This window comes from Anser cygnoides, chromosome 4 (assembly GCF_040182565.1).
Source record: "Anser cygnoides isolate HZ-2024a breed goose chromosome 4, Taihu_goose_T2T_genome, whole genome shotgun sequence".
In the NCBI taxonomy this organism is placed as follows: domain Eukaryota; kingdom Metazoa; phylum Chordata; class Aves; order Anseriformes; family Anatidae; genus Anser; species Anser cygnoides.
Genome location: NC_089876.1, coordinates 36455501 through 36477806, shown reverse-complemented (window position 1 = coordinate 36477806; position 22306 = coordinate 36455501). Strand labels below are relative to the sequence as shown.

At 39.4% G+C, this 22306-nt stretch overlaps 1 protein-coding gene and 1 long non-coding RNA gene across 9 annotated transcripts in view; one reads left to right on the top strand and one right to left on the bottom strand.

Annotated features, from left to right (window-relative positions):
- INTU (inturned planar cell polarity protein) overlaps positions 1–1634 on the bottom strand; it is a 49288-nt gene extending 47654 nt beyond the window's left edge. For both annotated transcript variants that reach the window (XM_048078130.2, XM_066995972.1), the window contains exon 1: positions 1144–1634. In XM_048078130.2, coding sequence (XP_047934087.2) covers positions 1144–1619 — 476 coding nt within the window. In that variant the 5' untranslated portion in view covers positions 1620–1634. The remainder of the gene's footprint in view (positions 1–1143) is intronic.
- LOC136790683 (uncharacterized) overlaps positions 1–22306 on the top strand; it is a 387684-nt gene that overhangs the window by 4421 nt on the left and 360957 nt on the right. For all 7 annotated transcript variants that reach the window (XR_010831092.1, XR_010831095.1, XR_010831093.1 and 4 more), the window contains exon 2: positions 18821–18931. This is a non-coding gene — a long non-coding RNA (uncharacterized lncRNA). The remainder of the gene's footprint in view (positions 1–18820; positions 18932–22306) is intronic.

The following is a 22306-nucleotide window of genomic DNA, read 5'->3' as shown; positions in this document are numbered from 1 at the left end:
AAATTGTTTCAAGTACAAAAATGTACCTCATTACACTGAAAGTATACATGCAAGCAGTACCAGGGGGCAGCATGTTTTTAATCCGACTTTGAAGCAAAACATTTTTCGTTAAGTCACTAACAAATGCATTCCCAGTATTTCAAATACCAGAGGACCCCCTGGTAACACGCAGGCACATTTTTTGCTTATAGATAAAGCAACGTCAGGGAGCAGCACGGGCTGCTACACAGGCTGGTCCCAGAGTGCCCTCCTTGCTGCAATCAGTTTTCATCCTGAGCGCTCACAGAAACGGATTTTAAGCAACTATTCAGTTTGGTGCTTTCAGCTGGGGAGAAGTTGAGCTCTTAATTAGCTGTTAGTTCCCACAGCAATATCTCTTTGGAGCTGGCACTGAGAGAAAGTGCACTTTTTCTTTACAGTAGGAAATCAATCAATGCAGCAGAGAGAATACTTAAGGAAAGGGGCAGAACTGCAGCTGAGCTGATGTTGGGCACTGCTGAATGGGACGGTGCTTGCCGTGTGCAGCTAAGCAGCCCTCAGCCAGCGCAAAGATGGCAGCGAGGGTGGCTTGGAAAGTCCTGTTCTGGCCTCCTGGACACGGCCTTATTGGCAAGGTTTCTCTGTGGTGAGGTTCCGCGGAGAATTGCCTGTTAGGGATGGTGAAGGCAGGGAAAAAGGAAGTTTCTTCTCAGGCAGCGCTTCTCCTGCACACTCACTTAAGGATCGCCCATCTGGGATTTGCGTGCGAGTGCAGATCTTTTTCTTCTCTCCTTAAAGGAGGACTCAAAGCGCTCGAGGAACCGATCCAGCAGAGTTTCTGTCAAGTCGCTCTCCTACCCGCGTGAAAACCCCTACTCAGTGCCGCAGCTCGGTGGAGCCCTGGCGGGGTGCCAGCACCTCTCCGAGGCACCTTAGGCAGGCTCCCCTCACCTGCGTGCGGCCGCGGCGGCGGCCCCATGGGGGAGAGCCGAGCACCGGGGCGGCCCGAGCCCGGAGAGGCTGAGGGGAAGGTGCCGCGGCCCGTGCTGCTGCCTGCCTTGGCAACAAAAGGCGAAGGCGAGGGGCGCCGGAGCCTGCCGAGCCCGGGACGTGAGCTCCCTCCCTGTCCCCGTCCCCGTCCCCGTGCCCGCCGCCGGTACCGACCTGTGCAGCAGGACGCTCTGCACCGAGTCCAGGTCCTCCAGGTTCCTCGTGACGGGCCGCGGGATGCTGTACCGGCCCGCCCCGAACATCGCGGCCGCCCGCGGGCCCTTCATCGCCGCCGCCCGCCCCGCCGCACCGGGGACTGTGGCCGGCCGGGGGCAGGTGGGCGCCCCTCCGCCCGCCTCCGCCGCTCCGCCCGCCCCCCCGCTCCGCCCGCCGGCGCCGCGCCGCGGGGAGCCCCAGGAAGCGCGGCCCAGGGGCGCGTCCGGGCGGCCGCGGCTGCCGGCGAGGAGCTGGCGGCCTCCCGTCGCCCGGCCCGGCCGGGGGCGCCTACCTGCCGCCCGGGGGCCGCTGCCCTCGCAGCTGGCGGAGCCCCGCACGCCACTCCCTCGGGAAGCCGGCGAGCGAGCTCCCAAGACGCGGCCCCGGGGCTTGTTTTCTCCCGCGATGGCAGAAAACCGCTTTTCCCCACTCATGTTCCTCTTGGTTCAAATAATGGAGTTGCCCCGTGGACTCACTTCACTTAGGCATCGGTGCTAAAAATGACGACAGGGCTCCTCACTGATTTCCCAGCTGTGAAAATCTGACACCGTGCACTGAATGAACAGAGATCTGAAAGTATAAAAGTGGCGTGACCCGAATCTTTGCCATTTTTATTTCTTACTTATAAATAGCCATCATTTATGCTCTCTGCTCCCTTTCACAGAGAGGTCAGTTTTCTGTAATGTTTTGAATTTGATAAAACTTGGTCATCCCCTTCAGTTTTTTTCTGTATGTGATTTAAGATCGCTAGCAAATAAGACCTTGCAATCAGTTATTAACAATGCTGGTTTTAGTTTCTCTCAGTCATTGTGTCTGAGATAATTACAATAACATAAAAATGACGTTGTTTCCTGGAAAGACCGTTAAGAGGAGAACCATTAGTGTGATACAAAATGAATAACAATCTGGAAGCCGTTGAATGTTTTGTCACCCAAGTCCATGGGATTTTGGCCATCGCACTGAGCACAAGCTTCAGCTTTCTTGAAGACTGTGCCTTGAGGAGACAGTGGCAACAAGTCACTGGAGAGGGTGAATGCAGGATCACCATAAGTCTATGTCTAGAATTCTCTAGGTATCTTTCAATCTATTTTTTTTTCCAAAGTTCCTTTGTTTGATACCAGCTGGAAATTATAAGAGAAGGGCAGTATTCTCAAAATAATGCTACTGTCAAAGATTTAAGAACCAACATCCGCTGAGGTGAGCAACAGCAGAAGTACTTTCTAGGATTGTGACCATAAAACCTCTGTCGTGACATTTAACACCAAGGCTATGGTGCTAGGGAAGCTGAGGATCTATCAGAATTTTGGGTCTAAGTAGCAGTGGCTGAAGGAGCTTTGGATGTACAGTATCAAAATAAGCACAACGCTTCTGCAGGAGGCACTGTGAGAAGAACCTTTTACAATATTACATCCTGATTTCAGAAAGTTGGTGCAAATAGCATGGTGGTCCTGTCCCCATTACTCTAAGACTCCACTTAGGCACAATCCAGGTTTCTAGGTGACAACATCAGTGGGCAATGTGTGATATGAAACTTAGTGTGTTCCACATACAAATGTTCCTGGAAGTATGGATCAGATGACAAGGTTAAAATTTTTCCTCCTGTTCATAAATAGGACTACTTTCATGTCTTCACAGCATGTCTGCTATGGTAAATGAACCCTGTGAAGGTGGGAAGGAGGTAGTGGAGCTCATTTTAAGCTGTCCACTCCTGTGTATATCCTGAATTGGTGGTGAAAAAAAAAGGCAAAAATTAGCTGATGCTGCTGAAAGTAGCATTGATGAATCCAGAAATATTTTGTAACTTTTCTTGAAGCAATCAGCTTTCAGCAGCTTAGAATCTGACAGCAGCATGATTAGGAGCTAGAGCTGATAGCACTGCATGTAATTTCCCTGGGCAAATGAGAGGCAAATTCCCCACATCTGCATATTGAGGCAGTAAAGTTTAGTCTAGAATTTAACATCGATCTGGGACTTCAACAGATTATCTGGACCACTGGATTCTCATCAGTCCTGTATAATGAGAACAGCCTTATGTAACAGCAGCAGAGCAATATACTGCAGAGATTTACTTTAGTATATATTTTTTAATTCTTTTTTTTTTTTTTTTTAATGCCCCGAGGGAGCAGAGATGTTTAACTTAGTACACAATGGGGTTGTGTTTTCCCAATTTGCTTAGAACAACACAAAACTCACTTCTAGGGCTGGCATTTGCTTGTAGAGAACAATAAAACCAAAGATTACCATCAAAATCACATGGCATTGCCAGAAGGCCTTTCCAAGATATTCGTCAACTTTTCTTTGTCCCTGTGTTCCTTCTTACAGGAGACCATTTTTTGTGAGTTTCTTACAGCTACTCACCTAATGCTGAGCTTAATGATAACATCATCTGCTACTAATATTATATTTTCACATTGACCTAAAATTGATAGTGAAAATCTTGATTAGAATTGCTTACAACTCACCAAAAAAGCATGTAAGTATAAATCAAGGGTGCCTCAACATATGCCAAAATGAAAAAGGGGGATTTAGGTTTTATGTAGCATATGAAATGACAAATTCATCAGCACCTTGCTGGTGATAAACAGTTAATTAAAAATTACTCATTTAAAAATGAAATACAATGTTTTTCTAGATATGAATTACAACTTTGTCACATTTAGTGTGGCTAAGCTTGGTATTTACAGATGACAACTGGAAAAAGGAAAAGGGAGCAGAAATTCCAAAGTGTATACATTCAGAGCTGCGTAGTTTTTTCCCCTGGATAAATTTATGTTCCTTTAGCTGCACACGAGTTTCTTAAGTTAAAAGAGAGAGTTCTGAGCTAGAAGGATTCATTCTCAAAAGCAGCTTATGCAAACTCAGAAGCCTTTGACGGTTAAAAGAATTATTTTAGATGAGTCTTACAGACTGAAGTTTCACTGCTATATGAAGTGTCATTCCATTGTATTTTGTGCAAGATTTTAGAATGTGTACAGTATGATACAGAAAAAGGAAGGCCATCATTACATTTGAAGTCTATCAGCTCTTGTATTTAACTATGTATTAAGATTATGGCAGTACAGCGTATTTCTTGTCCAATGAAATACATGCAACAGGAGGAAGATTAAAAAGTTCTGCAATGCAAAGAAACAAAAGCAGTAGGGACTGGGAAAGAAACAAATTTAAGCACGTTAAAAACAGAGCAATGACAACAGAAAATAATTTTAACAGGCATCCTGCATATAAAGTAATTGTAGTGTGCCTAGGCTTCCCTTCCGTTTGTGGTACTTTTACTGCCAGTTGAACTGCCTTATGAGAGCCCTTTTGCTTTGTTTAAGAGCAATTCTGGTGCTTCTGATGTAAAAGAAATAGCAAAGTATTATGATGTTATACTTATGGCAGAGATCTCTTTCTGAGATTGTAGTGTTTTTTTTTTTTTTTCCTTAAAGAAACAGTTGTTATGCTCTTGATTATGAAACAATTCCCTATACTGACAGTCTCAGAAGTTTTTGGATCATCTCTTTTGGAAAAAGCTAAATGGTATTAAAGCTACTTTTGCTATATTTGAAGACCTTTGACTTTCTTGAGCTGGCTAGTGAGTTTTAGTGTGCCCGGGGATCCAGGAGTAATCTGCTTTCATTGGCTGCAAAAGATTAAGGTCAGCTTATCATTACGTTATATTCGTCATTTGCCGTTTATATCATTAGCTTTGAGATGTTAGCACTGTGGGGACAGTTGAAATCTTTTAGAAAAGTCCCTATTCATTCCTTCCACTGAATTTGGAGAGGGAAATACTAGACAATTACTGATCAGTCCCAAAAATGTCCTAGCTATTCTTGCACTCCTCTTGAGGCAGCACGTACTTCTTTAGTCCAATATACTGGACGTAGCCAACTCTGGGCTATTGTTGGCTGCAGACCCAGGATGGGATAAGTATGAGGCTTGCGTGGAAGTGAGTCAGCTGTCAACTGTAACTCCATTTGGTTAAGACAGAAGATGTGACAAGATTGTAGGGATTTAATGGAAATTAGGAGTGCTAAGCAAAGAGGATCAGTCTCTCTTAGTTTATTTTTGCCCTTCACATTTTTTTTTGTCCTGGTGATAAATTCATAGGAAAAGCTATTTTTTTTTTTCAGCTCAGTTATATACCTATGAGTGAAGTAGATTATACCTTACTGTACTCAGTACAGAAGCTAAGGGCTGTGGCAAATTGTTGACTGAGCACAAGGTTACTTTCTTGGCTATTCCATCCTTCCTCACCTCTTCACTTATGAAACTACCCTGTAACAGAGACAGCAGAACACGCACCGTGAATGTATTTTACCAGCTGCAATTCATAGTCCAGCATATTAACTTAAGCCCCTGTCTACTTCCATTTATTTTGTTATGCCAAACTGTAAGCTGTGGCAGCTCAGTATCAAGCTCACATATCTATTGCATTAAGCTGTGGCAACTGAAGGGATCCAGGAATGATGAACCAGAGACCATGTTTTCTGCTCATCTGAAAACAGAGATTTGACAGCCTACGCATTTCTTTCCTCTGTTTTTTTTTTTGTTTGTAGTTTACCTTTTACTTTTAAATAGAAAATTGCTTATATTTGGTTGTAGTAGGCAATCAGGGGCTCTACATTACCACAAAGGATGAAAACCCATAATGAAACTGGTCAGTTAGCACTTGGTTGTTCAATGTTGTGTTATACTGCATTTTCTAGTAAGCAGGTTCATTGCCAAATTTGCTTCCACTGTATTAAAACCACAGATAATTTTGAATAAAGTTTTTCAAAGTTGTGACCCATAAAGAAAGAATATGTGTAAGTTCTGCCATTCTGTACAGCGGCATTCTTCAAACCTCCAATGTTTTTTTTTTCCAGTATTACTGGATCTTCTGCTGATTAGTGGTGGATATTGTTGGTAATTTTGTGGAGTAGATATTTGTTTTCAGACAACAGGATAGGCTCTTGCTCACCAAAAGTTGTGTACTTAGGCTGTTACTGCCTGTTTGTTGCCATACTTACTGAGCTGTGGGGTGGGTGGGTTTTACCAAGGAGCAGTCTAAAGTTTTCTAGGCTCTGCCTCCATTCCACAACCAGCTATCAAGGTGATAAGAGGCAGAGGTGATACTACACCTTTCACTTCTGACAGGATCAAATGTGGACATACACCTCTGGATTTGCTTTTATTGTAATTGAGGGTAGATACTTATGAAAAACAAACAAACAAACAAACAAAACAAACCCACAGCTTTTGGAGTTATTGCATCATTTACATAACTCCTTCTTACCTGTTTACATGGAGAAAGCTAGGTTCCCTGAATTGTTGTCCTCTTAACTTGCTTGTGTTATTCCAGCGCTGCAGACAGCAGAAATCCCAGTTCTGCTATGCTGAGTTTAACAACCTGTCCTTCTCAGAGTGCAGGGTTGTCTGGGCACTGTGTGGTTCCCATGTCTGCTTTCTGTTCAGCCTTCAAGCAACAAGAGGGAAAATCCATTGTTTTGGTTGGACAAATTTCGTCTAATTCTGGGATCTCTTCAAAACCAGCCACAAGGGCACTGCTTTAGTTAAACTGGCTCAGTCAGCAGTAAAAGAAGATGTGGAAATAAGACTTAATATTCCACAAATGAACCACTAGTCAGAAGAGTAAGTGATAAACTGAAGAGCAGTGTAGGATGGCATCACTCACTTCATGTCCATCTATCAGTTACCTCCTGAAAGGCTTTTCAGTTTGCAGAAAAGAGAGAGTAGGGTATCAACATGTGGCTACTTATGGCCTTTAAAATAATTTGCTGGGTTCCTATTACTTCGTCCAAGATAATTTTTTGTACTACTAAGGAGTCTAAATCTACTTGGAAAAATGGTCTGAAAAATTAATATGATATTGATGGATTGAAAAGACTGATAAAACAAGATTTTGTTAAGTTCTCATAAGTTTGTCTCTAAATGTAGTTTGTAACTATGTGGTGTTCTGAGAAATAGATGAGAACCATGAAAAGGGGCAACTTATTCTATACGTGAACATCTGGGCAAAATATAAGAATCTATGGTGAACATGATAAATGCAAGAAAAATCCCAGAACTTTCACCCCAGATCTATTTTCTTTCACAGATTTCTCCTTTCCTAAAATTGATTTTGTGCTCTCTCCCTTTTATCCCCACTTTCTGCATTTGTCTGAGTTTCTGGTGGCAAAGACTCTTGGTGTTTGGCTAGCACACTCTTTCCATCTTTTTCTTTAAGCAGCAAGTAATTCTGCTTGCCTGTCCCATCCAAGACAAGCATCCTGATGGTGTTGCATTATGGTTTTGTGTGCAAATACTTTACTTGAATGTTTGTTCTTGATTTTTTTTCGTAAAAATCAGTATCTTCCTTCCAAGTCCAGCTTATAGAATCATGTGAAAATTTCATTTTAGTTTGAAGATCATTGTTCGTACACCTAATCTGAGTAGTTTCAAAGTAGACTGTGAAAATGACAACCTTATAGGTGGTAAGTAAGAAGACAAAAGCTTACCTTAATTATTTTCAGATTTCATAATTAAAAATATCTAATAATTATTTGGCTTTTGGTAATTAATATTTGGGTTTGGCAGTGTGGGGTATGTCACAGTCACTGACGGTAGCCCATGACAAAGAAAATTGTCCAATATGCTTGTAATGGTAATGTTGAGATTGTGTATTAATTTGATTTAACTCTGAAGGAAAAGAAAATTATGGACCACAAGTTCAACACCCTGTTTGTAATTCAAAAATTTGCTAGCAAATGTATGTACTTGTATGGCATTTCACAAACAGTGCTTTTGGATTAAGCTGAATTTTCTTGTTCATGTGAGACTCCCAAAGAGGCATACGTAGCGTATTTTTTGGACTAAACAATTTGTATAGCTGGTTTAATCACGAGCTAAGTAGGATTATTATTAAAGCTAAAGACACTTTACATTTTCTCTTCAGGTGTGCTGACAGTCCTCTGCTTCTTAAATACATGAATGCATAAGACAAAGAGCAGTCACACAATTGGCTTGTAACATGAGAAAATAGATAATTTTCTTGCTATTTAGTTTTAATCATGGGTTATTCTTTAAAATGTAAATATTTAATAGTTCATAAGATTTTTTAAAAAAAGCAGAATAGCACCACCTTGTGCTGAGCAGTTTTTATGATCAAATCACTTTTTTTTTGAGATTACTGCTGTATAGATAAACTACTGCCTTCCACTATCATGATTTTAGGTCAAAGATTAAGGACATTACATTATTGCTATCTCTATTATTAATGCTTCCTGTCCCTTTTTTCTTATAGGTACTTTTTCCTAATTTTTTATCTGTTATTTGCCACTGTTTAGGGACTTATAAAAAAGTTCTTGTAGCTTAAACGTTCTAGACATGTTTAAAGTTACAGATTAAAACCTGATTTCAAGTCTTTTCTTCATCTAGTGTATGTATGAGGAAGATGAGGAACTACAGCAAAAAGTGAACTTCACCACTCTTTTTCTTTGTTTTCAATTATTTCTGGGCTTTCTTGTGGTTCTGGGAAGTAAAAGCACAACTGAGGTTAAGACATGCATACTGAATGGACTTGAGATGCTTAAAAACTGTCAAAATCAACGGGAAGTTGCCTGAGGATGTATCCCTAAGAATTCAATTAGTGATTCAATTTCTAGCCATTATATTTTTATTTTTCCAAATGAGAGAATTAGAGATAGCATCTAGGTTATCTATTTCCTGCTTGTTATTTATACAGTCCTCAGTGACCTTCCTGATAAGAAGTGAAAAAAAAAACCAAAAACCGCCTTTGAATGTGACAGCCCAGCAGGAACCCTAAGTTCAAGCTACATCTTCTAGCTACATAAAATTACAGCTCAGGTTTCAGTCTCCAACTGTGCTGTCACTTTTAAGGCTTTCTAGTACTGAAGATTGCACAAATAATGAAAGGAAACCAACATCTCACTTTTAAAATCAAAAACAAACCCTCTCCCACAAAAATTAGCTGCATCTTTCCTATCCTACCTTGCCCTTAAACAGTAAATAAAACCACTTGGGAAAAACACTGAGCATAATTTTGTTCCTGCTGAAATTATTTGATGACAAACTTCCATAAAACTTGATACGCTGGCAAAAAGGTTAAATGGTTTTGACTGTTATTTGCTATGAAAAGCATGAAAGACCAAAGTTTTTTTCTGCTTGATTTTTTTTTTGAAGCTTTGTCCTGACGTCGGAGGATAGTTTGCTGCCTCCCCAGCAGAGAAGGTTCTCTGAGCGCAGAAGCTTCTCCTTACTGGGTAGGAGTAACTTCCAGTACTGTGTTTTGCATTTGGTGTCCTCCCAGCCTTCAGCTGAAGGGTTAGGCCAGTGGGCAGTGGGTGCTAACTGCTGTTGTTGGCTACTGCCATAATTGATACTGGTGCCCGGAGAAAGCCACAGCATAAACCTCTGACACCCCCAAAGCCAAGAAGTGCAGGCCATCGTATTGCATTTGAGGACGTTATTGAGGGAGATTTCTGGTACTGTGCCTGCAATCAGGAGGCTACTTCTGCAAAGAATGGTGTGGTAACAGTACGGGGAACTTTATGGATATCCTGTCTTTTGGACTCAAGACTTTCCTCTCTTACTCTTTTTCCCCCTCCTATGCATTCTCTGTCAGAATTCCTCCCACTGATGCCATTGGGGCATTTTCTTTTGCTGGTGACAAAAAGCAGTAAAGAAGTAAAAAAGTAGTGAAGAAGTAAATTTATATTTACTGATGTAATGTGAAAACTTGCTCTATACAAAGAGCCCAGGGAATTCTGAGATTCTGCCTTTCTGGAGCTTGTTCTCCCTGTTTCTTTGTGCTCCATCTTACAACATTTAATGTCAGTCTCTTGCATCCCCATCTCTTCTCACCAATGGAATTAAAAATCCATCCAGCCATGGAGTTTGGGACAGAATGCTCTCTCTTACTGTGGTAATGCAGTTCTAATCGAACTGTCATGCAACTTCAGTTTCTTCCAATCTCTGGAATCTCACCTCTTCTTTGGTCTTCCATCTTATCAAGGAATTCTGATCTGACATGGCCTCCTTCTACCTCCTTGATTCCTTCCATGTAGAAATTCCCTAGGATTATACAGCTGAAGGGAGACAGCGGCGCTGAAGGGAGACAGCGGCACTGCAGGGACAGAGCTACCTAATCCCGTACCCAAAACCTCTGGAAGGTTCATTCCTTAGCTGCAGGTAGCGTCACAGCTTCTTTCTTACCACGTGACCGTAGGTACAAGTGCGTATTCCTCATGTTTCTTGTGCAGATGTGCTGAATGCAAGGGTTTACCAATAAACAGGGTCCTGTAGTTTGAAAAAGACGTTGAGAGGCCTGCTAATCACTGTTTTAATTTCAAACACTGAAGTCATCCCACAGCCTATCTCATTTGAGGACAGCGTTACTTAATCTTTGTGCTTCATAATATGGCTATGCTTACAATGGGTTTGTTTTCAGTATCCGCACAGGGACTTAAAAACCCAGCCATGCTAACAATTTTTCCCTGACTATAAATTCTAATTTCCAAGTAAGAAACACTAGAGGGCATTAAAAGTTCTGTGCACGTACATCTGGTAACTGCAGTGCTCTACTTTAACAGCAGTCTTCACAATGTGATTAGCAAATAAAAGATTACTAAAATGATGGAAAAAAATGTGAAGGCCATGTGCAGATTGAGAAAAGACTTCTGGCATTTAAAGTATGAGTACAGTGATTGTTTTGGTCAGCAAGTACAAGCAACACACACAATACAAACCATGATTGAAGTTGCACATGGATTTCTCTCAAAATGGAAGCAAAACAATATTAGGTACAGCCATTTCTGAAAGTGGAATTGCATAATTTGGGTCTGGGCTGGTAGGGTTGTATATTCGAGCCTCTGTCTGGGCTGAGAAATTGAATACTTTTTTCCCCCATGCATTGTACAAATTCCATCCAAAGCTTAACAAAAATGCTGTTAATATCACTAGCATCTAATTTAAGTGAGTTTTAAGCTGTGTGTATTCATCATAAAGAGAGAAGGAAAGTAAAGACAGAGTGAGTATACACAAAGGGAGGATTTTAGAAGTAGTTTGGAAGTAATTTGTCAGTGATAGGAGAACCTGCAAGACGGTTCATTGATTTCCCTGCAAAAAATATGGGCTCTTCAGAAACTTCTGGGTCTGATAATACATGTCACTGCTGATCTTTCTTCTTAGAAAGAACAGTGCAGGAAAGATTCCAGGGATGCAAAGTATTCCTGAGACACAACTGTGCACATTGGATATAACAGAGGAGAGCCTTTGAGGAGAAAAAGTTTCTTACCCCCCCTACCCCCTTATTTGTTTTACATGTCTGTTTACGTGTACTTAGCAGACATAGAAGGGGTATTCTCTGGAAAAGTGCAAATGCTGCCATAGTGCCAGATGGATGCGAAGTGGTGCAAGGAAACTCCTGCTGCTTCTCTGATTCCTCCCAGTTTTGCAAACCTGTGCAGAGCTATGCACCATCACAGGCCAAGGGTCCCAAATTCTGGCTTTTATTGCTGTTTTATCTGTAAGTTATCTGTGGTATTTTTATATTCAAATACTTTTGTGTCCAAAAATGATGAAATCTGGCTGTTTTTTTCCTTAGTCATTTTACATATTTCTACACTACCCAGCCCATATAGCTATTTTAGCACCATCTGTCACATCTGAACCGTGCTTAGGGGTCTTAGAGATTGCATATCAAGAAAAAGTCATTACTCATATTTATGTCTCTGAGTTTCTTTTGGAAAAATCAGAGGAAATAAGGCACACATTATACGAAACTAGGATACATACACACATTGATGTCATTATCAGCGATATCACTGCAGTGATGCAGAGAAATAGAAAACCAACTCCCAATCAAAACATCGTGTCCCATGACTGTAAACCAGTTTCAACAGACATATTCCCATTAGAGAATTAAGACACGTAGTAGATAGAAATCCTACAAAGTATGTTTTGAAATAAGAAAACAAGCAGACAACAGTGATTTTCCAAAGGGGAATCATTGTCCATTGTTACTTTAAAGCTTTTGTACAAAATCCAGTGTACAATGCTAGCATTAGAATCATAGTGTTAGACTTGCACACGTGAAGTAATACTGACTCAAAATGTGCTTTTACAAATAGAAAATAAATTATTTGATGATCTGAATTACATGTCATGGCCACAATACAGATGTGGTTTTGGAAAAAGTATGTTTTATAAGAAAAAAAGCAAAACCAAGGTATTATTATTTTCCCCCTCATTGGATTACTGTTTCAAATTCACTTTCAAAATATCTGACCAAAATAAAGATAAGCAAAAGGTAAAATATAAACAGTTCTGAGAATACTAGGGGCAAGGTTATACTGCATTGTATATTTATCTCGTAGTAACAAGCATAAAGAACAGCTTTTGGTAAGGGAAAACATCAAACAGACTTTCTCTTGCTGTCATAAGCCCTGAGGGTTACAAAAATAACAGAAATCTTATTGCACCCATCACAAGTTGTCAATAAAAACTTTAAGGTTCAGAAAGACCTGAACTCCCATAGTTTTTCCCAGTGTAGCAGCATCAGATTCATGTTCACCAGTTTAGGCTTCTGTGAATAGCTTTTTTATTGTTATGGCACACTGCTGGGAGTTGCCACTACAGTTTCCACCAGAACAAGTGCACCATGTGATTTGAAAACGTTTCCATTCAGAGTCTCAGATGCTGTGGATTCTGCTCTTTGCTAGCGGCTGTTATGGTTGGGAAATTAGATGCAGGCAGATGAGCTAAAGGTTAACACTGACAAGATGAAAATTACTAAATGAGAGGTGTTGAGGAACTGAAACACAGTATCTGCCCCTGCTGCACTGGAAATACCTTGTGTCTTGTCATTATTTTTATCTTAAAAGCTTGTTTTCTTTACAAATCCAAATCCTTTCCTTTCATAATCAGTTGTAGCTAACACCTTGTGCAGCTGATCAGTCCTTAATTGTTGCCCACCTTAGGCAGTGGTGAATGATACAATTTTTATTATTATTTTTTTAATCTATGGCTAATTAGAAAATAATTTCAGCACGTTTTTGGCAGTGGACCTGCCACAATAATCTATATCTGATTATTGTATGCCACAATAATCTATGCCTTAATCCACACCTTTCAGGTTCCAAACTACATGAATGTTAATAACAACTGTAACACTGCAAACCCAGAGACAGTGCAACTATTGTTCATGATCTGTGTTGTAAGTCGAGACGTATCATTCTCTCTGAGCCACACTGCAGTGGACTTTCTAGCACGTTACTGCAGTGGACTTTCTAGCACGTTACTGGCACAAAGCAAGGTGCTGGGCTCTGAATTTAATGGGGCTGGGTTGCTTTTGCTGGCTGTTTCTGGAATATTACCCAGACCTCGCAAATCAGTTGGAAATGAGTAGGGCGGGAATTTCTTTTTTTGTGTGGACCTTATCTTGACAAGCACCAAAGCACAGTAGAATTGAATGAATTGGATCTGGCTTTATCAGGATGGGACAACATTCATATCATATCATTGCTCTTTAGCTGAAGAGAACAACAGGATATGTAACGAACGCCTCAACAGGATATGTAACGCCTCATATGAGGGCGTCCAGTGCACCCTCAGTAAGTTTGCAGATGACACCAAACTAAGTGCGTGTGTCGATCTGCTCGAGGGCAGGAAGGCTCTGCAGGAGGATCTGGATAGGCTGGAGCGATGGGCTGAGGCCAACTGTATGAAGTTCAACAAGGCCAAGTGCCGGCTCCTGCACCTGGGGCGCAACAACCCCAAGCAGCGCTACAGGCTGGGAGATGAGTGGCTGGAAAGCTGCCTGGCAGAGAAGGACCTGGGAATACTGGTTGATAGTCGGCTGAATATGAGCCAGCAGTGTGCCCAGGTGGCCAAGAAGGCCAACAGCATCCTGGCCTGTATAAGAAGCAGTGTGGCCAGCAGGTCTAGGGAAGTGATTGTGCCCCTGTACTCGGCTCTGGTGAGGCCGCACCTTGAGTACTGTGTTCAGTTTTGGGCCCCTCGCTACAGGAAGGACATGGACGTGCTCGAGCGAGTCCAGAGAAGGGCGACCAAGCTGGTGAGGGGTCTGGAGAACAAGTCTTACGAGGAGCGGCTGAGGGAGCTGGGCTTGTTCAGCCTGGAGAAGAGGAGGCTCAGGGCGACCTTATCGCTCTCTACAGTTACCTTAAAGGAGGCTGTAAAGAGGTGGGGGTTGGTCTGTTCTCCCACGTGCCTGGTGACAGGACGAGGGGGAATGGGCGAAAGTTACGACAGGGGAGTTTTAGGTTGGATGTTAGGAAGTACTTCTTTACCGAAAGGGTTATTAAGCATTGGAACGGGCTGCCCAGGGAGGTGGTGGAGTCACCATCCCTGGAGGTCTTTAAAAGACGTTTAGATGTAGAGCTTAGCGATATGGTTTAGTGGAGTACTTAGTGTTAGGTCGGAGGTTGGACTCGATGATCTTGAGGTCTCTTCCAACCTAGAAATCTGTGATACTGTGATACTGTGATATTTGTCATAGCTGAATAGCTGAAGTGCTACAGGAAAAAGTATTGTGTAAAATAAATTGAAATCATGAAGTACTCTACCTGTTGCTATACCCCACATCTTTGCAGATAAAAGGACATTAATGGTCGAAGTGAGACACATGGTGGCTCACGGCATGACGGTGTTTAGACTTGAAGAGGCTTCACAACGTGGCATGAATGACACAGCCTTGTTAAAAGGGTATCTTCTCTCAAAATAAGCCTTAAAAATAAGAACAAGAATAACATAAAAGCTCCAGACTTTGAATCTGACTCTTAACCGGTGCAACTAAGATCACAGTTAAGCCTTGCAGTAAAGACATTAACAGTTTTTGCTTTGAGTATTAATGGGGTCAGTTAACAGCACTGCATTTCTGCTCTCAGTGATGCTGGCCTCCTGTTTTTTGCTGCCTAATGTACCTGAAACCTCACTTAGTGGCAGATTTTTACACCCTCCCCACTAATTTTTGTTAGAGCTCAGTTTTTCGCAGTTTAACGGATAATTCTTCACAAGTGTTCTGCTTTTCATTATGTGCTGCTCTTTCTAACGTCTATCCTATATATGCTGTTTTAATCGTAGTTAGTAAAACACAGAAGTATTTGTGGCCAGGTTAAGGAGTCATCTGCAGATTGACCCAGAAGCTAGCCAAAATGAATAAGGGTGAATCATTTTATAGTGCTTCTTGCTGCTGTCTAACCTGAGTATAACAGCTTTGTCTTCACCAGGAAAAGATGTATAATGAGTTTAATGTTAAAATCATAGTGTACTTAAGGTAGATGTAATTACACTTTTAGACGGGGCCTTTAATGGTGAAATCTGCAATTATTTGTGTCTTTAATGTGCACAAAATGCCTGGCTGATTGCCTAGTAACATTCAGTACTTTCTTGAGAAAGAAAAGCAGGATTCATCTGGGAAGCTTTTAAGAAGAGAAACTACATCCGTGTATTGCCAACCAGTAAAGCAATGCAAATGCTTCACATTCGGTTCAAGGAGACTGGTGTGACCTATACAGTAAAAAAGACAAATCTTCATCGGTTAGTTTGGAACAGAAAAGAGGCTAACTTTAAACTGTTTGTCGTATCTAGTAGCTGCTGCACAAACGGCTTCAATTTATCTTTACCATCAGCTCTCTTAATCACAAGTGGTTTATATGAAGAAAAATTCAAGTGTGTTACAGCAGAGCACATATTTTCAATTTAAAAGAGCATGCCTAAATAATACCAATGCATTCCAGAAACATCTATAAAGGCAGAGCTAATACAGCTCTGTTTTTATTAATACCCAGATATGTCAAGATGTATAACAGGCCTTCACGATTATAATAAATCAATGACAAGGTATGCAATAAAACTCATACTGTAGCTTAGGGTTATGTTTTCTGATTGGTAACTGATGAAGTCATACTATGAATTTACTGGAGATTGCTGGAAGGGTAAGGTGTAATCATATTGTTTATATTATGCACTAGTTTCCAGTTTATAATAAAGTACACCTTTTTTTTTTCTTTTTTTTTCTTTTTCCTGCAGTATTATTTGAAACATTTAGAATGTTCCAGCTTGTATTACATGTGCACATTATTTTTAACAATACTTCTAAAATAAAAATAAGTCATTTAATATACGACCACTTTAAAAGCTCACTGATCATACTGGTTCTGGCACCTTTTATTGTATTTACCAGTACCACAGTGGTACGGTGCATACTGTTGGATATTTATTTGTTAAAATATCCTTCTTTCTTCTTTATCATATTGAGTATGAATGTACAGAACAGAGAACTTTCTGCACAATTATGTAAAAATATAATCTACCATTATTGCAAAGGGTGGCAGGGTTGCCTTTATTGTCTAATCCAGTCTAATTGATGCACACAGACCTTTAAAATCTGAGACCTGTAGGATGAGCAGGGGCCTCAAGAACATCTGTTTCAAGGAGCATCTGCTTGGAGATATTGCAGATGTAATCTAACTCCCTTCACTGAAGCAGTCTAGAGTTTACTTAGGCAATCAGATGGATCTTCAGAAATACAGATGTTTGCCTAATCCAGCAGTTCTCAGACCTCTGTGCTTGCAGACCTGCTTCCCTCTGGGACTTCTGCCTTGCCTGTGCCCCCAGCAGCTGACTGTCCACTGGGCTTGCTCCTCCCAGAACAGAAAAGCTCTGATTCCAGCTGGGGTCATGGCTCCTCATCAGGGAGCAGCGGGTCTAACCAGCTCTTAATGAACTGAACACAATGCCTTGTACTAGGCTGCTCCAGAATTTCCCCATGCTGGCAGTTTTGGAAGTTTTTTCTTAAAATTCAACTGGATTTTCATTTACTTTTATTTGGCAAATTGAAGTTTCCTTTTCTTCCCTCCCCCCCATTACTGTGGAGAAAAATCAAATGATATCCCCTTTATAAACGCTATTTGCAGTCTGAAAGATGTCTTACTCTCACTTTTTTCTAAAATAGAGAAAATAAATTCCTTCAAGTTTCTCTGATACGTCATGTTTTCTAAATGTTTCCTTCCTGTTCTCCTCAAATGCTTTCCCACATGTTTATTTCCTTCCTACAGGACAGCTTGAAACTGTGTGAGTGCTCGGTTGAAGTTCTGTCACAGAGCAATTCTTTACATGATTTTGACATGACAATTATGTTTAAATATTCTATTCTGGTCAAATCCTTTTTTGCAGTAGCATTGCACTATTGACTTGGGCCATTTGGGATTCATTTCACTTCCTGATCTGCTGTCTATTAGTTATTTCCCACCTTTTTGTTGATTTAGTTTCATTTGTGACACTTGACATTTACCTTTATTTGTTACTATCATTCTGAATCATATCACAAGTTGCCCAAGGCAATTTTTGATTCTGTATCTATGCTTTCAAGTGCTTGCACACCCGTTTCTTTGCCTACTGACATGCATACCTATAACGTTGTAAAATGAGTTTTATAAAAATATAACTAGAGAGAGCAATGAATACGTTGGCCTCCTCTTAATTTGTTCTCTTTCTCCATTAAGTAATAGACTAAGGTGCTGTCTTTTTTCTTAAGATGTAAAATGCATACCTCCAATCAGGTAGTGCATGTAGTTTTTGGTTGTGTTACAGGCTCCTTAAGATGCAAAAGAAAAAAAAAATCAGTCTTCCCAAATGCATTTCTGACGTCTGGCTCCATTTTGGCTGCCCAAAAATAAATCTCCATCCTGTGTCACAAAACAAGATAAACGAGTTTCTTACGAGATAAAAATACAGATGTAGTGAAATTAAGATACTGATCTAGTTGCATTAATATTAGCATATTGCTTTTTGAGGATAGTAAAAGAATATATCTTTTCCATTAAACTCAGTGAGAAAACTCCCCAAGAACTGAAAGGAAGAAAAAAAAGTTTTACTTGGTAGTATAATCAGAGGGGAGTGATCAATTAGCATGCAAAAATGTATATTGAAGTTTCAGGTGTTTAGTACCTGCAAGAATTTGCTTTACAGGTCTTTTTAGGAATGAGAAGCTTGCTTATATTTGCTGAATAGTGTATGTAAGACTGCACTTGGGCAAATATAGTCAGCTGGTTTGCAGGTATAATGAAAATAAGAAAAAAGGAAGTTTCCCTTCCTAATTTGGTGTCCATTTAATTGCTGACCACAGATCTCAAAAATGGGCAGTTTCAGAACTCCTAAGAAGATAAAGGGAACAATACTTTTATTGTCCTGTCTTAATATGGTTAAGAATAATAAACTCAGTATTCTCCAGTATGTATTCTAGTTTATGAGTCTATTGCTATTAAAACTCTAAAGCATATGTAGAGAATTAATGTTATGAATTTTTAATCATGTTAAGTATACAGCACATATTTTGGGTGTCAGTGGACTATCAGTTCCAATCAATATGAGCATTTTATGTGTGTGGTTGTTCTTTCATTATAGATCGTTTAATTTGTTTTCACACTTCTCTTTTCAGGCATCTCTGTCAAAGAATAATATGTATACTTATCTTAAACTGGAAAGTTGCAAGAGTACTGTCAGGTGTTTATGAAATAATTGCAGAAGTACTCAGACGTGTATATAAAAATTTCTATATCATCTCCACTAAAGGAAATATAAACCATGAAATTTTATACCACTAAATAATTATTATTTTTTTTTCCAGTGGGAACAAGTTATATCTGAGTTCTTTGAACTCATGAGATACTAGCTGACTGAAGCAGAACAAATCACACAAATTGTACAGCTGAAGAAGTGATTGCATCTTATGTAGCAAGTAAGTTTATGGAATGGCATCTCACTGCTTCCAGACACCCTTTACATTCAGCTCACTCAGTATCTTATGACTGTAATAAAATATTTCTTTTAGCTGTTAGAATCAAAATATTGCAATCAAGACATAGGATACTATTAGCCAACAAAATAAAATTAAAAATTAAAAATACAGCAGTGATATTGAATAACAAACTCCTGTATTATGCCATTTGTTTTAACTCCTCCCTGCAGTGAGGATTTTATAGCTGTTTTAAGATGCTCCACTTTTCCACTGTTTTTTTTTTTTTTTCGAAGGAATTGTAAAAGTTCTGCCTGTCCTGCTCTAGGTATCTTTCTGATCAGAGATAGTCAGTAAAAGCTAATTTTCAAAAGTATGTTGGCACTGACTACTGAAGCCATTCAAAATTAAAACACTGAAATAAAACTGATGAAAGGCAGAGAGGGTCAGATATGGTTCTTTTTTGAAGTGGGGGTGGGCTAAGCCATTTCCTCCTTGGTTTATTTACTGGCACGGGGAGCAGCCAAAGAGGGGAAAGACACATCTCTGAACGTGCAGCAATGATTTCTACAACTACCATGTAAGCTAATGGAAATGAGAGAGCCATGCTGTGAATTCCCATGGCTGTGCCAGAGAGGGGATCCCCTTAGCTCTGCATTTCTCGTAGCTCCATACCTGCTGAGACCCTGGAGAACCTTGGGTAGCTTGGGCTTGATGGTGACTGCAGTTGTATTACCCTGTGTTGGTTATGATGTTTCATTGTTTTAGTCATTCTCAATAATAGTATGGACAGATTAATAGAGATATATATATATATTTTCTAAATCCAAGAAGAAGTCCCTGAATTATTCAGTCTGTTCCATGTATCACTTTTCATTTCTGTCTTTTACTGACACTCCAAGCCCAATCATTGTTTTGTCCAAAGCATCACTTTCAGCCTTAATGTGAATATATCAGGAGGTAGAAAATCCACCATTTCCCTGGATAATCAGTTTAAGCAGTTGATCACAGTTAATAATCTGTGCCCTTTTTCCAGTTTAAATTTGTCTTCATTCAGCTTTGCTGACACCATATCTTTTTGTTACATAGAGTCTATCTTTAGTATCTTTTGTCTTTGCTGAAGACATCAAATTCTCAGACTTTTTTTTTTTTTTTTTAATAAACAGACTGACCTACTTAAAGTATCACTCTCAGGTGTGTTCTCCTTCCCTTGTATCATTTTAATGTCTGTCACTGTACCTTCTCCAGCTTTGCAAGTGCAGTGAAATATTGGCATCAGAAATGTATGCAGCATTGCCGGAGTGATCTCTCTAATGTTACACAAAGTAATGACATCCATTTACTTCCATTCAGTCGTCACCCATTCATAGATGTAAAGGTCATAATCAACCTGTTAGCCATAGCTTGACAGGAGAAAGAATGCAAGTGTTTCCTCTTTTTTGACTCTAAATCTTTTTCAGTCATTACTCTGGAGGATGCAGCCTCTAGTCTATAAATAAAATTTGCATTCTTTACTCCTGGTTATAATTCTGAATTTGGCAGTGGTAAAATATATTTTAACAATCCAAGCTTGCCAAACAAAACTGTATTTTCATATTTCCTTTCAGATTTTTGATTAAAAATGTTGAACATTAATAACCTTAGTACTCATGCCAGGAAAACCCTATCAGATGCTGCCTTACTGAATGATGATTTCTAATGGCTATCTACTTTTAGATCTATAAATAAACCAATTTTTAAGCTACTTTACATGTACTTTACTAATATTTCAATGAACTATTTTTTCAGTTACAGTTGAAAAAATCTGAACATATTTTCATTAAATTTATAACGTGGTTCAAAGCCAAGTAGAAAACAATGGAAGTTTCTTTATTATAATACTCTTCATAACTTGATTTTTTTATTAGTTGAATATGGTATCAACTTTATGTTTAAAGTTTTTTGAGTCAAACTGCTTGCCTTTTTCAAGTACTAGTAGAGTGATAGCTCTTTTCCTTGTCCAGGACTGTTTACAATATTTGAAACATCAGTGCAGAATTATGAAACAACTATTTTCCTCCAGTGTCTGTGAGGTCAGCATTCTGCAGAACTTCTGCAGGTCTTTTGATTTAACATTGATCATTTTTACTGATGCTTTTTGAGAATCTTTCTAACTAGAAAATACTTTAACAATGCACTTTCTTCAGTATGTAGAAGTTATCAATATTAACATTTCAGAGCATTTCAATATTAAATGTTTACTTTGGCTTCACGGAGAATTTATTTGAAGAGAATATGAAATTTTAATTGCAGTGGCAACAAAATAAAATAGGAACTTCTTAGCCCATCTTGATCAAATTGAACAGGAAGAAATTCTTTAAAATTTAAAAATTTCCTTTCCTGTGGATTAGCCTTTATTGTGAGTCTGGAAGTGGGACATCCCAGTTTTCAAAATAACTAGAAATCCTTTTTACTTTGAGTATTTAAAGTTTACATCAGAATGCAAATAAAAGGTTGCTCAATTTCCCACTGTGGGTGATATTATGATCACCATCAATAGCAGGTTGAAAAAGTCGATTTAGGTGTTTTATTACAGGACAAATTTTATTTTGTGTTGCAGATTTATTTTGTGTTGTACTGGCTGCACTCTGAGTTGTGTCTGCGTGTCCACAGGCACTGAATTTGACTCTTTAAGTGGCAAATACGGTTCTCAATTTTAACAAGTTCATATATTCATTTTCATGATGCTGTACTAAACATAGTGGGTACATTTAAAAACAATTATGCAGCATTGATTACATAAGCATTTATGTCTCCCCAGTGTTCTATCAGATGTAGTGAGCTGTCAACATGCAATGGGATCTTGTAACTTTTCAACATTATCCGATGAAAAAAATTGAACCAGAACACTAGAACATTTTATGAATTTTTATTATTTAGAGATGCCCATAATTGCTTTGTATTGAAAAAAATACATGCTATATTCCAACTATGTTCTCCAGAGATCTGGAACAGGAATTTCCAAGGCCAACTTTTAGTTATATTTCTCTGCTGGTGCTTTTGTTCTGAATTACTCATTCACTCAATACTTTCTGTAGAGTTTTACATTAAATGCAACAGTTACAAATGCTTTAATTTTATATTTTATTATTCAGTAAAGCCCACCAGCTGGCCAGATTCCTCCTGTGTAAACATTCGGATGCTTTTGTTTAAAAGATATATCAGCATGTGCAAGGCAATAGCCAATGAAATCTCCATTATCTCTGTTTGACAGGGAATGCTTTGAAAGGCTGTACATTTTTAATGAATAAGAAAAATCAAAGACAAAAGAATATCTTGGGCCTTTATACATAATAAAAAGGGCATATTTATTGACACATTAATACTAAATGTCAGATT